At 39.6% G+C, this 14,084-nt stretch overlaps 1 protein-coding gene across 4 annotated transcripts in view; it reads right to left on the bottom strand.

Annotated features, from left to right (window-relative positions):
• DIP2B (disco interacting protein 2 homolog B) overlaps positions 1 to 14,084 on the bottom strand; it is a 220,545-nt gene that overhangs the window by 65,830 nt on the left and 140,631 nt on the right. For 3 of the 4 annotated variants that reach the window (XM_038577654.1, XM_038577653.1, XM_038577652.1), the window contains exons 4-5: positions 12,083 to 12,208; positions 957 to 1,169 (exon numbers count right to left, since the gene is read on the bottom strand). In XM_038577654.1, the coding sequence (XP_038433582.1) occupies positions 957 to 1,169; positions 12,083 to 12,208 (339 nt within the window). The remainder of the gene's footprint in view (positions 1 to 956; positions 1,170 to 12,082; positions 12,209 to 14,084) is intronic. The other variant, XM_038577656.1, reaches the window with a different exon arrangement.

Below are 14,084 nucleotides of genomic sequence, written 5' to 3'. Positions count from 1 at the left end.
GTTCATCTGTACCTGCTTTAAGAGGTTCAGTGAATTACAGAGCAGAGCCAAGAGTGCAAGACAAGACACCAGTTGTTGGTACTTAGCTTTTCAATGTGGGCAACCATACTCTTCAGGTAGCTATGTTCTTGACTAATTACAGGCTTGAATTACAAATTTTCTAGGTTTTTCGTTTCAGAAATCAACTAATAGATTACAGATATATATGTATATAAAGTAATAGAGAAAGGTCACTGATATGAAAATTAAGACACCACAGACACATGATGTTCAAATACATTACTTAGTGCAGTATGTACCAACCAATTTAGTAAAAGCGGAGATCTGAGTTGTATCTTTACCTGCAGATGTCACAAACTCTTTTAAAAACACACACAAAAACATAAAGCAGAGCCAAGCAAAAGCTACACTCCATACAGGAGCACTGGCAGCAGGCAGCAGCTCACAGAGTACCAACATCCGCAGCCTGCACACCCCGGTTGTAGCAATAACACAGCAGCAAGGACAATAAATCCAGTCTTTATGCTAAGGACAAAGGGCTTCACTGGTATTGTCATAGGGCAGAATTTGTTCAGGTTTTATGTGTTTTTGTTTGAGAAAACACAGATAACAATCCTGGGAAAATCTAAGATGTTACATATTTTAACACTTTTTAATATATGGAATATTCTCCAACAGGGATAAACTCACACTAAGACTGGTGTTATATCTTGCAGCTTGAGTATTGCTTATGGAAATAGCTATGGCTTCAGGTGGGCAATGCTATGCACCAATAATGCAGATGATACCTATCATTCCAAATGTATTGCTGGTGTTTCCATCTTTGCCCCATTAATTGTTATGTTCTTTCTAATATTCTTAGGCCACTTTGAAAAACCTAATACAAATCATAAACTATTTCCTGGATGCTGGGAATGGAACATAATTTGAGCTTCTTGGGGAGATCCAGCTCCTACCTATTCGAGTATTGGCAAATACATCAGCTAGAGACCCACTGGTTCCTTTGACCTCTCCATGGGACAGCGTAGAAGATGCGGATGAAGAAGTGGACGATCCCTGAATTGAACGGTTGATCCAGGACTCAGCATTCTGTAAGCTCTGTTGCAAGGCAGCAGAGAGCGCAGCTTGGCGTCTCAGAGAGCCCTCATCCTCAGAGGCCGAAGACGTGTCTGTGTGGAATTAGAAAAAAAGAAGTTCTCGATCCTGCCTAGAACAGAGACCTTTCAGTTCTTGCTCATTGATCATACATTCAATTTTGACACCAGCAAAATATTTGCATTCTTTTTCTTTTTAGAGAGACAGAGAGATTTGGTGGGCAGGGGAGGGGGGGTGTTGGAATCCTAACCAGGCTCCATGGAGCCTGATGTGGGGCTTGATATCATGACTTGAGCCAAAATCAAGAGTTGGACGCTTCGCCAACTGAGCCACCCAGGTGCCCCTATTCACATTCTTAATGTAGATTAGTATGTAAAGTTTCTCAAGAATCTCAAAGGAAGGTCTATGGACCAAAATCTGCAAAAATAAAATAGCCTAAATCTATAAGTAATTTTAAGTTCTTAAAAAAATCCCTTTCAGAATATTTAAACTTCATTCACTACTTTTCTGTTCTGAACTTAATCAGGATCTAAATTCTTCTGGCTTATCTACTTATATTCAATAATACTGAAGTGCTTATATATCTTCCCCAACCTCTTAATTAGAGAACCTTGTGATAGGTTGCTACCCTGATTTTGACAAGTACTTATTAATTAGTGTCTACTCAAGAGGAAATTATCTTGATAGGGTGATATAAAAATTTACTTTTGTTAACAACAAATTAGGTGTCAAACAGTGAGTTAGGTGCTGGGGAACTAGAAATGGAATTAGAAACAATGCTTAGCCTGGTGCTTTTGTGATTTTAGTGGAAAAGTGGTCACTCAGCACATGTAGGCTTTTCAAACATGACAGGAGATGTCTCTGATCTGCATTGCTCTCCTTAATTCTCAGGGAAGAATTATGAGAAATTTACTGATGTCTGTATTTCCTGGCTTTGACTTCAGGAAAATAGGCCTAAATTAGAAAACCACACTGAGAAAAATAAAAAAGGAAAAGTTCAACCAAATATAGGATAGTCAAGGGAAGCAGAAGTCAGGAATTTTTTTCAAGGCTCTCAGTTTAGGAGGCATACAAGTTAAAGGAGCATTTGGTCTGATCTGAGATAAACCCTTCTACATGATTTTTGGGGGTTATAATTAATGGCCTGTATATTAAATTTCATTCAATTTTTTTTAAATTAAATATTCTGTGGTTAGTCCTGAAGAACACTCTAACTCACGTGAAACTGTAGGTATGTGTTCTGCTTTGTTTCAAAAAGCCAAAGAGAGGGGTGCCTGGCTGGCTCGGTAAGTAGAGCATGCAACTCTCAATCTCAGGGTTGTAAATTCGAACCTCACATTGGGTGTAGAGATTATTTAAAAATAAAATCATTAAAAAGACAAAAACATAAAGAGCCAAAGAGTTAATTAGCACGGCTAGAATGCCTAGCACTCCACAATGGAAATTTGAACCACAAAAGACCTAGAAGCCAAATTCTGCAGCCAGAGCAAGCAAGGAAGTTTTAAGATAATGACCAAATCCTGGCTTCCTGCTCTGAAGCACCTCCAACTTATTATCTCAAATTGAAGGAGATATGAGGCCTAAGACTGATTATTTTTACAATCAACTTCTTAACTACAATATGTGCTGGAAACTATGTCAAGTTCTGGGGATTCTGCGATACATATGTTCTTATGAGACAGCACCCTAAAAAGGCTTACGATCCGGTACAGGAGACACAATCCCACAGACTACCTCACAAGAATACAAAAGATGCTAAGAAATGGGGTAAGCAAAGGGTTTCACAAATGGGTACCAATCTTAGTTGAGGATTTTAAGAACTTCTATGTAAATGAAGCAAAGACTTTGAGTTGTAAGGGGCAAAAGATGAGGCTGGAGAGGTAAACAGTGGTCAGACCCCAAAGGATACATCAGTGAGGTTCTTTAAACGGGAAAGAGATCTATAATGTAAAAGGAGAGTGGCTTAAGGAAAATATAGAGAAAGAAAAGTAACAGCATCTGTAACTTTTTATTTAAGGAAAGAGGTTTGTATCATTTCCAAAGAATATTCCAACATTTCAAAGGTACCTTAAGGGGCAGAGATTTTTTGTCTTTGTAAATGTGCTAAAGAAAAGAACGGGCAGGTGATGTGGGACAGGCGAATCTGACCCTTAAGAACAAAGTACTTTCAGGGTTATACATCTCAGGACCCCACAAACTCCACTGATTTACAGGCTGTCTTTATTGAATCATTTATTTTAAACTGCATTAAGTCTAAAATTAGAATAATCCAATTTTCAGACGAGAGTAAAACCAGTATTTTCATGATTAGGTTTATAGAAAATTGGTTTCACTGTTTCTATATTGGATCAATTATGTAATTAGGTGTATTGTTTCGATTCAATTACCTCATTTGCCTGCCAGTCCTTAGTGTTTAGTGCCTACAAGGGGGGCCGGCTTAGTGTGGTGGAAAAAACATGGCCTTGGGGTCTATCTTCTATTTGAACTCTGGTGTCCTCCCCTTATGAGCTATGTGACTTAGGGATGAAATTATCCATCTGAGAAGGCTTGCCGGCTCATCCCTTCAATAGGTACTACTAAGCACTACACTAGTTAGCAGTAATAAAATGGTGAACAAGGAAGATATTTCCCTATTCTAGTAAGACTCAAGAGCTTTATGGTGCAGGCACCCAAGGAAGTGGGACCTCAACCCTGGCCAAAATGATAAGTAGCTCTTGGTTCTGAGGGCCATGGAGGTGAGGGGAGCAGGGTCAGGGAAGGGAACGGCATGCGAGGAAGCTGGGAGGGGACAGAAAACAAAGCACCTTTGGAAAGAAACGGGACTAGCTCAAACTCAGGATGCTACACTGATGACAGATGAGGCTGGACAAGCGGACAGCACTGGGCTGCTATGGGTCTTTGTGCTAACTGCAGCAGAAGATCATGAAATGAGACAATGTCCAGAAGGCACCCCCAGCAGTAGCAGCATGTAGCGGTTGGCCAGTAAACACTAGTTCCCCATCTCCTCCCCCAAGTAATCCACCCTGTGTGAGCTTACAGGTACAAAAGTGGCTGTGCAAAGCTTCCAGCTGATTCTACATTAAGATCACACAAAATGTTATGTACTGCTCTGGGACTGTATATTTTTACAAACAAAAATGAACTCTTTTTTAAATATTTATATGTTTATTTGGTAGTTTTTTGGGGATTTGTTTTGTTGAGTCACTATCACCCAGGAAACTGCAGTGGACTAGTAGAAATTTGGGTAAGATTTCATAAAATCATTTTCCCACTGCTCTGGTTGAACATGAACTCACAACTCTTATTTATCACAACTAAAGTTCCTTGACTAAACTCTAATGTAATGAACACAATAGGTCCTACAGAAGAGAAAACAATCTTAAAAATGCAGTTTGCCCTTCAGCTTACAGTTGGTGTGATTTTAACACAGCACCATTTTATACTGATAACCAGACGCCTCAAATTCACTTGAGCCTCAAATCCAATTAGAAAACATACAACAATTAGCTTGTTGGTTTTAAGGGAAAGGAAGTCCTGAATTTACTGTCTTTAACTGTTGTAGAACAGTTATTAGCCACGTGTGGAAATGGCATCCCTCTTCTTCGTATAAAAAAGATCTTTTATATCTAAAAATGTTTATTTTAAAAGCTTAAACAAAAAATAAATAAAATAAATAAATAAAAGCTTAAACACCCACCAATTCCACTTACCAATGGAATAATCTATCCATTCCACTCCCGGGTATCTACCCAAGAGAAATGAAAACATACCAAGGACTTGTACCTGAATGTTCACAGCAGCTTTATTTGTAACAGGTGAAAACTGGAAAGTACCCAAATGTCCATCAAGAACTGAGAGGATAATCAAATTGTGGTATATCTATATGACAGACTACCACACAGCAATAAAAAGGAATGAGCCTCTGACATATGCAACATGGATGAATCTCAAAATCATTGTGCTGTGTGAAGTATGAGACTTTCCCCTCCCCCAAAAAAGTACAATGAAATATGACTCTACTTATATGAAATTCTAAAAAATACAAACTAAAGTATAGCAAGAGAAAACAGATCATAGGGAGGAAGAGAAGTAGGATTACAAAGGAATTATGAGGAAATTTGGTGGATGGGATGGTAGATAATGTTCATTTTCTTAATTGAGATGGTTTCATGGTTTTGCTATGTTGATGTTTAGCAAAATATACACTTTAAGTATGTTTATTGTGTGTGGATTATAATTCAATAAAGTTGTAAGAACTAATTCAAAAAGATTTATGAGGAAGAAAATGGTGCCATGGTGGGAGGATGGTAACATCTCAGTCAGTCTATACAACCTGACGGGTACTGTGCAAGTTGAACATGTTCCTGGAAAGACAGTGCCTACCACTGGGTTCTGATAACTGACACCAAAATCAGGCCCAGACATCAGCTTAGAACAGTAGCTAGGTCAAGATTCACTGAAAGAAAGATCTCATCCTAACAACGACTACAAAATATATCACATAAGTGAGGCCAAGAAATACCTTCAAAGAACAAGTAAAGGAAAAACCACTAAGATAGTGCATGACTCCTGACTGGCATAAGTGGCCTGATCATTAATGTCCAAACTGGAACCCTTCTGAGAAGGAGTACTCACTGTCATTAATTACTCCAGGGTCACTCTACCTATATAAGGGACCTCCAAACACAGTTTGTCTAGGTATTTTCCCATGTCTATGGAAAAAAAAAAAAAAACAGTACACAAAAATAAATTAATATTACAAATAATACTGTTGCCCTTTGAACAGGGGTTAGAGGCACTGGCCCCATGCATGGTGGAATGTCCAAGTATAACTTCTGACTCACCCAAAACTTAACTACTAATAGCCTACTATTGACTAGAAGCCTTACTGATATATAAGCACTCAATATATATTTCATATATATATTATATACTGTATTCTTAAGGTAAGCTAGAGAAAAAAAAGAAAATGCTATTAAGTAAATCATAAGGAAGAGAAAATATATTTACAGTACTGTAAAAAAAAAAAATTCACATAAAAATGGACCCTGGGATGCCTGGGTAGCTCAGTAGTTGAGCGACTGCCTTTGGCTCAGAGCATGGTCCTGGAGCTCCAGGATCGAGTCCCACATCGGGCTCCCCTCGAGGAGCCTGCTTCTCCCTCTGCCTGTCTCTCTGCCTCTCTTTCTCTGTATCTCTCAAGAATAAATAAATACAATCTTTAAAAAAAAAAAAAAGAAATGGACCCACACAATTCAAACTGTGTTGCTCATGGGTCAACTGTATTGAGGTAAGAAAAGAGATTAAAAAATATATATATATATATTGCCTATCTGAAAGTTAGATCAAACATGTTGCAACTGCTAGAGCTCCAGATTTACCACAAAATATTTACTTGACACTATGGGAGAAGAAGAGGCAATGTGCCAAGTGGTTTAGAGAATAGGCTTTTTAGGTCAGACTGCTCTGAATTCTGATCTTAGCTCTGCCACTGAGAGCTCTTGGGCAAATCAGTTCTTACAGGCATTAATTCTGCTGTTTGCTGTTGTTCTTTTTCTATTGATTCTCTCTCATGGTGTTTTCTATTTTTGGACTGTTTGCTCACAAAATCCAGCGGATCTTTATCTCTGGGAATCCTAAGTTCCTGGGTCGAGGTTGTATCCTTGTAGAAACTATTTGTGTCCCAAGGTTATTATCAGTCCAAAGACCATTTTTTAATGTTAGTTCTTACCAGGCAGTATAGTGAAACTCAAACCTTGAACCCACTTGACCCCAAATTCTTAGGGAAGGTCCCAGCCCCCGTTATCCGAAGGCCAGGCACAAGGCAAGCTTTCTTCATAACATCTTCTTTCGCTGGTATGTTAATTTTTTCTAGTTCACTCTTCTGCTGAAGATGTAAGCCCCTCCAGGGATCTAAATTCCAACCTCCAACCTTATTATTTTTTAAGTAAGCTCTACGCCCAACATGGGGCTCGAACTTACAACCCCAAGATCAAGAGTCATATGCTCTACCAAACTGAGCCAGCCAGGCGCCCCCAACCTCTAACCTCTTTTTTTTTTTTGAGATTTTATTTATTCATTCATTCGAGACACACACACCCACACCCACACACACACACACACACACACACACACAGAGGCAGAGACACAGGCAGAGGTTGAAGCAGGCTTCACGCAGGAAGCCCGACATGGGTGGGACTCGATCCCGGGTCTCCAGGATCATGACCTCGACCGAAGGTGGCGCTAAACCGCTGAGCCACCCGGGCTGCCCCAACCTCTAACCTCTTATATAGGTTCAAGGTTTTATCTCTTCCATCCTTATAGTAATTAAAATTTAGGCCTCTTGTTTCCTGCCTTCCTGCTCCCCAGGACAGGGAAAGCGAGCACCATCTCAGTACTCTGATGTTCAGTGACTGTTCTCTCCCTCTCTTGTTCCTGTATGGATTTAAAAGGAAACTGGTTATGTTCTATGTAGCATTTTTAAAGGGAAGTCTTCTTTTCCCTGTTCTAGGAGAGAATTTTCAGATTATCTAATTGACTATACAACTAGAAACAGAAGTTTGGGCAAGTTATTGAGCTTCTCTAAACCTGTTTCCTCATTTGTAAAATGGGACAGAGGACTGTCAAGAAAAAAAAAAAAAAAATATATATATATATATATATATATATGCTAAGCACTTAGCCCTCTGACTAGTACACAGAGGGTACTCAATAAATGGTACTATGACATCAGTTTTACTGGAAGCCTTAAATTTTACAATCAGCTATTGAAATAAACAAATTCAGTCTGACAGAGTGGGTTTTTATTGTGCTTTGGCTTAAAGAATACTGAATATTTATTGGTCTCTCAAGTAAAGGCAGACCACTGCTCATAACCCATACCCAAAATGAAAGTATGCTATTAACACAACTTAAGTGTATTAATTAGGGCACACTTTGCCAATTCTGATTTGCCAATTCTCCCTCTGACCCTCCCCACTCTCATGCTCTCTTTCTCTCAAATAATAAATAAAATCTTAAAAAAAAAAGTTTAAATTAACTAAATAGAATCTGTTTTAGACTATAACCTTTCAGAAGCAACAGCTATTCAATTTATTTAGAATAATACCCATTCCAGCACCATGGATACATGAGTATCAATCAAGTAAAAAAGGATCTCCCAAACATGATACTTTGGTAGAGTAGAAAAACAAAATCAAGAAGACTGAGTCTGACCCATAATTGTGCTGTCTGACCTGGGGCGAATCCCTCAGTATCTATGAACCTGTTTGTTTCCTCATCTCTAAAGAAATCTGCCCTTTTACATCACAGAGTGGCTATGAGGAACAAATGAGGCAGGGCAGCCGTTGTGAAAGCCATGTGAAAGTCCCTGACATACTATAATATACTGTAATTCTATAAAGCATTATTAAAGTATGTTAGAAGTCTATAACAACATCCCAAGTCTGTTCGTGGGCATCACTATTATCTACAGATGTGCAGAGAGGTAAATTCCTCATCTGGTCTCGTGAACTGCTACTGTAGTCACCTTCAAGCAGGGCCTCGTGTGGGACAGATGTCTAAATTCATTCTACCCAAGCCAGCTGAAATAGCTTACTGTGCTTTGGGGTCATTATGTGGCCTATTTGGTCAACCCAAGTACCCTCAGAATGCAGCACAGGGTAAGTCCACGAGGGTGCAGAAAGAATTTAGAACTGCATGCTGCAGTTTTTGCATTGTGTTTATCTGTATGAATGAGAAATAGCATCACACAAAGAACCCCTACAAAGAAAGAGCTGAGGTAATTGCCTCATGACATTAGTAAATGATTTCAGCATATAAAGGGAACTGGATGGCAGTAATTCAAGCAATCTAAAAGACTCTGAAAAAGGCCACAGGCACTAAATATTGTAGTTTGCTACCAACTTGGAGAATTTAAATTTTCCAATCGATACGACAGAAATTAGTGTACATATCAACAGGCAAATTTTCGGTTGACTGACATATTGTTATTTATGAATGACAAATGAACAAAAGTCAATTATTTCCCATGCCAACTATTTATTGTATTTTCCATTCTATGTAATACTATGAATAAGGCCAAGATTTATGGCATATTTTACTTCCTAAATCCTTCTCTTAAATCCTTCCCAAAATAGCTCTTAAAATTCCACCAGTTCAGTGATTCAAACAGTTACGTGCTGGACGCCTCCCGCAGAAGCCCACCGGCTGGCACACTCTCGTAGGTATCCCAGGACCTGGGTTCACCCAGGGCAGCGCCAGCACAGTGAGAGCCCTAGCAAGCACACGGTGCAGAAAGGGCAACGTGACTAAACTACTATGAGATCTGAGGTCAGTGTTACTCTGCAAGGGAAGTACAACCTTTCTAGAAAGAGTGCCATGGCAAGGTCAAGTCTGGACAAGGCCCAGAACCTGTTTTTTTTTTTTTTTAACCACCTATAATCCGCATTAATTAATATCCATGCCCTTCCTCCACCCCAACCCTGGGGGTCACTGTTTCAGAGGCTATCAGAGTAAATATGCAAGATAAACCCCATCTGCCATCCCTGGCTTAGAGGGAGGCAGTGACATCCGATTAAATTGCCCTAGGAAGGGGATCCCTGGGTGGCTCGGCGGTTTGGTGCCTGCCTTTGGCCCGGGGCGCGATCCTGGAGTCCCGGGATCGAGTCCCACATCGGGCTCCCGGCATGGAGCCTGCTTTTCCCTCTGCCTGTGTCTCTGCCTCTCTCTCTCTCTCTGTATGTCTATCATAAATAAATAAATAAGTCTTTAAAAAAAATTGCCCTAGGAATAGGAGACAGCCACATCTCTGACCAGTGGTTCTCTGAAGCTTGGAGAGAATGGAATCTGAATCCTAAAGTGGGAACAGCAAATTCCATTCCCTGAAATGAAAAGGACCGATGGATGCCTTCCGAGACAGCTCTTCCACATTGCCTCATGCGAGACGCAGGCATGTACGTAATTGCAGAATGAGAGCATCGAGATCTAGCTCCATGTGGGGGCCATGTGAGAAATCACTGTAGGGTGCGCTCAACGTTTCTTCATGATGGGAGAACTGTCCTTCTATTCGACAACATTCATGTCCCTGATGGTTCATTTAAGTTTCTCATATGCTAGTCAGAGATCCCTGATCTGGAGATAAATGGATAGGAAACCTTTCCATTATTCTGCTCTGCTGAATAAAGGTTTTAGGAGAAAGGACTGGATCTTTATCATCACGAAATTATTAAGACACATAAGGTGATCAGGAACATCATGGCACATCTTTAAGTCTGCAGGCAGAGTACAGCATCAGTGTTAGAGATCCAGAGGACTGTAGCAAATTCATTCAGCAATGAATAGCCACCACTTGTTTCTGGAGTTGGTAAATTCCCCTTGGGCAGTGACTTTTGTAAGGGGATAAAAAAGGTTTCAGTTCCGTCTGAGCATTCTCAAGATCCTTTGCTGCACCCTCACATTTAACCCGAGGCCATGAGAGCAGACTATTTACTCTGACACTGCATCTCTTTAATAAGGCTATGGAGAGGATTGTTTCTAAGAACTGCGAGTCACGTTGCTCCCTACCCTTTGCCATTTATTACAATTGAACCCTCAGCCTCGCTGCAGCAGAATCTGCCAACAAGGAATAGCTACTAAACTGAGAGCTCCCTTTGTCCACCAGGACCCAACTGGTGCTATACTAATGCAGAAGGGAAACCATCCAAGATTTTGAATGAATGGGCTAGAAGTATGCACCATTACAGACACAAAATGTCTTATTGTGAAGGTCTGCTAGAGGTATGCTATGTTACGTTTTGAGAAACACTTGAAGCCACAAAGCTATTTCTCTTTCAAACATATTGACACCACAGATGTAAAGAAAAAAAAGCACACACAGTTAATGAGCCCACAGCACACCCAAATGCTCTGAGAAGTTAGCCAAAACCAAAACCTAGGAGAAAACTATTAATATGAACCCCAACCAGGGAACAGGATCAATGTCAACTGCTCAACTTGACAGCTGTGAATCAAAGTCAATCATGACAATGTAACCTTCTCCCCAAAGACATGGTAAGTCCTTTAGATCAAAACTACAGGGAACAAATTTTTCCCCAAAGATTTCAATACCAGTAACATGACAGTAGACAGACAGAGAAACACTATATTGAGGCTCCGAAAGAGATTTATTATGTTTAGTGTCAGAGGCCTACATGGAGATCTTGCCTGGGATTTCACCTAAAAAATTGTAAGGTTTTTAGGAACTTTGGGAAAGATTCTGAATAGACAAGGCAACTTAAAGTTGTTCCAGATGCTTCTCAAATACCAAGTTATAACTCCTAAATTTACTTTAGCAGGGGTTGAGATTCCAAGTCTGGGAATGAGAGTGGGATGAAGACACTCAGTTATCAGTGATCTCGTGAACCTATTATAAAAAGTGGATTCTTAAAAATATATAAATTTACACAAAATATATTAACGCACATACACAAACACACTTATATATATTTTTTAGATCTATTAAAACTTTGCATGACTGCTTGCACAATGTTAATGACACATAAATTTTGTCCCAAGCGCACTTACTCTATAGAGACAAAGCATCTGATATAGGAGTACAAATTCGTTAAAGAAATGTATGACTGTGGGTTAAAGAACTGTATGACTGTGACATTTTAGATGTCAACAAAAATAGCTATTACATCATAGAAGAATTTTTTTTAGACCCTAAGCTTTGGCCTGTGTTTATTTATGACTCCATGAGTTTGGGGGTTACATCAAGGAAATGCTGGAAATTCAGAAGGTATTAAAAAAAAATGGCTTTACCCTTCAGACGTCTTTCTGTATGTCATTCACAATGCGACAATCAAACCTTGCCACCTTCAATGTGTACTCCTCTACACCTTAGATGATGAGGAAAGTTCCAGCTCCTACCTCAGAAAAGAAGCAGAGCCTATTCCAGGAACATCAAAGGAGTAACTGTCAGTGAGAAAGGGTCTGATAAACCTACCAGGAGGTGTACAGGCATCTGCAGGAGACTGGACGAAGGTGGACCGCCTTTTGGTTGGCATGGGCAAAGCCATCTTCTGTTCTTTATGCTTTGCCAGTGCAGCTTGAACTGCTTCTGTATGGATATCTGAAAGATTCAACATTTGCATTTATTAGCTCCTGGTTCTTAAAGTGTTTACTTCTCTGAGCTGAACTATCTGCCTCAATTGTTGAAAAAGGATGTTTAGGTGATTTTTACTTACCATTTGTGTTGTAACAATTAAAAACAAAAACGAAAAAGAAGAGATAAAAGAAGTAATCAAGGATAGTTTTACAGAGAAAGAAAAAGAAGCCCAGAATGATTCTGTGACTACTTCACACACCAAACAAGGGGTTAATGGAGACGGGAGGCAGGGGTGAGGAGAGGGTAAGGTGTCTAACATGCACCTGTGCCAGGCAGGGAATCCCATCTCTGAATGGAATGAGGGTTGTGCAGGTATCTAGAGGACTCACTATTCTTCAGGAAAAGCAGCTTAGGATCTGCTTCACTGTCTGAAAAGGGAGACCCCTCAGTTCTATACCACAGGAACAGAAGGGCTGATTCTGATCTAGAAAAATATAAGGGCTCATGGAACTTGTTTGCCACTTTGGCCAAAAGAGAATTCAGTTCTCCTCTTGAAGTCTAACAGGAGTCTCATAATTAACATATCCTGACAGAACTCTGATTCTCCACTCCCACCACAAAGTGCACTCTATATTTTGGCAAAATAGGATCATACTATCCACTGTAACTTATGGTCTACTTTGATATATTTTTTTAAACTCTTACAAAATCTTATGAAGGTAGATAACAACTGAAGTAGCTTCCAAGTTCACAAGAATTTCCTCTTGTCAGGAATGGGCCCAGTTGGCGGACATGCAAATTATCCTTAGAAGCCTGTCTGTGCTATGCAAAGGCACCCCTATATGAGACCTGGACCAATCGATCCTTTTATTAGGATAGGGGAGAATTTAAGCTGAATAAAGAAAAACAGTTCTAGAACTGAGTCACTTTAATGATAATGCCCTAGAAAGAAGGTAGGCTCTTGAACTTCAGGGTTGAGACCCCCAAAGCTGTCTCTTCTTTTTTAGGGACTTCTCAACTGTTCCCTTGCTTCTGTGACCTATCCTAGATATTTAAGGTAGCCTGAGCTGGGCTGTTTCATGCAACAAAACCTTCACTAATAAAACCAGAAACACGTTTGGTGTAAATACAGACCTACAACATAATTTTCAAGGGCTGTATAGAATTTCACTATATATGCCATAATTTATTTAAGCAACTTTACTTCTGAAGCTTGCTACTATTCATAGCAACTATTCACAGCAAGAATAATTCAGTATTTTCACCTTAGTTCACATGTCTAATCCTGATTCTGTAGGATTAACTCCAACAATTGCTGAGATGTATTTCCTAAGAACAAGGATTATACTCTTATATAACCACAGTATATTTACCAAAATCCAAAAATTAAAAATTGATACAAACTATAATGTAACCCACAACCCATCTTCCAACTTAGCCTACTATCTCCCAATAATGGCCTTTATTAAATTAATTAATTTATTTAAATTTTAAGATTTTATTTATTTATTCATGAGAGACACACAGATTGAGAGAGAGAGAGAGAGAGGCAGAGAGGCAGAGGGAGAAGCAGGCTCCATTCAGGGAGCCTGACGTGAGACTCGATCCCCGGTGTCCAGGATCAGGCCCCGGGCTGAAGGTGGCGCTAAACCGCTGAGCCACCCGGGCTGCCCAATAATGCCCTTTATTAAAGCTTTTTTCTCCTTTGTTCCTGATCTGGAACCTAATATAGAATCACACATTACATTAGCTGTCTTATCTTTCTATCATTCTATAATCTGGAATAATTTCTCTACTTTCGTCTTTTATTACCTTGACATTATTGTATAGACTAATTATATTGTAGAATGTCCCTTAATCTTGGCTTGTTGATATTCCTCATAATTAGATCTAGATTATA

The sequence above is a fragment of the Canis lupus genome, chromosome 27 (assembly GCF_011100685.1).
Source record: "Canis lupus familiaris isolate Mischka breed German Shepherd chromosome 27, alternate assembly UU_Cfam_GSD_1.0, whole genome shotgun sequence".
Classification (NCBI taxonomy): domain Eukaryota; kingdom Metazoa; phylum Chordata; class Mammalia; order Carnivora; family Canidae; genus Canis; species Canis lupus.
Note: the sequence above shows the minus strand (reverse complement) of the source record. Positions and strands in the feature narration are given on the sequence as shown.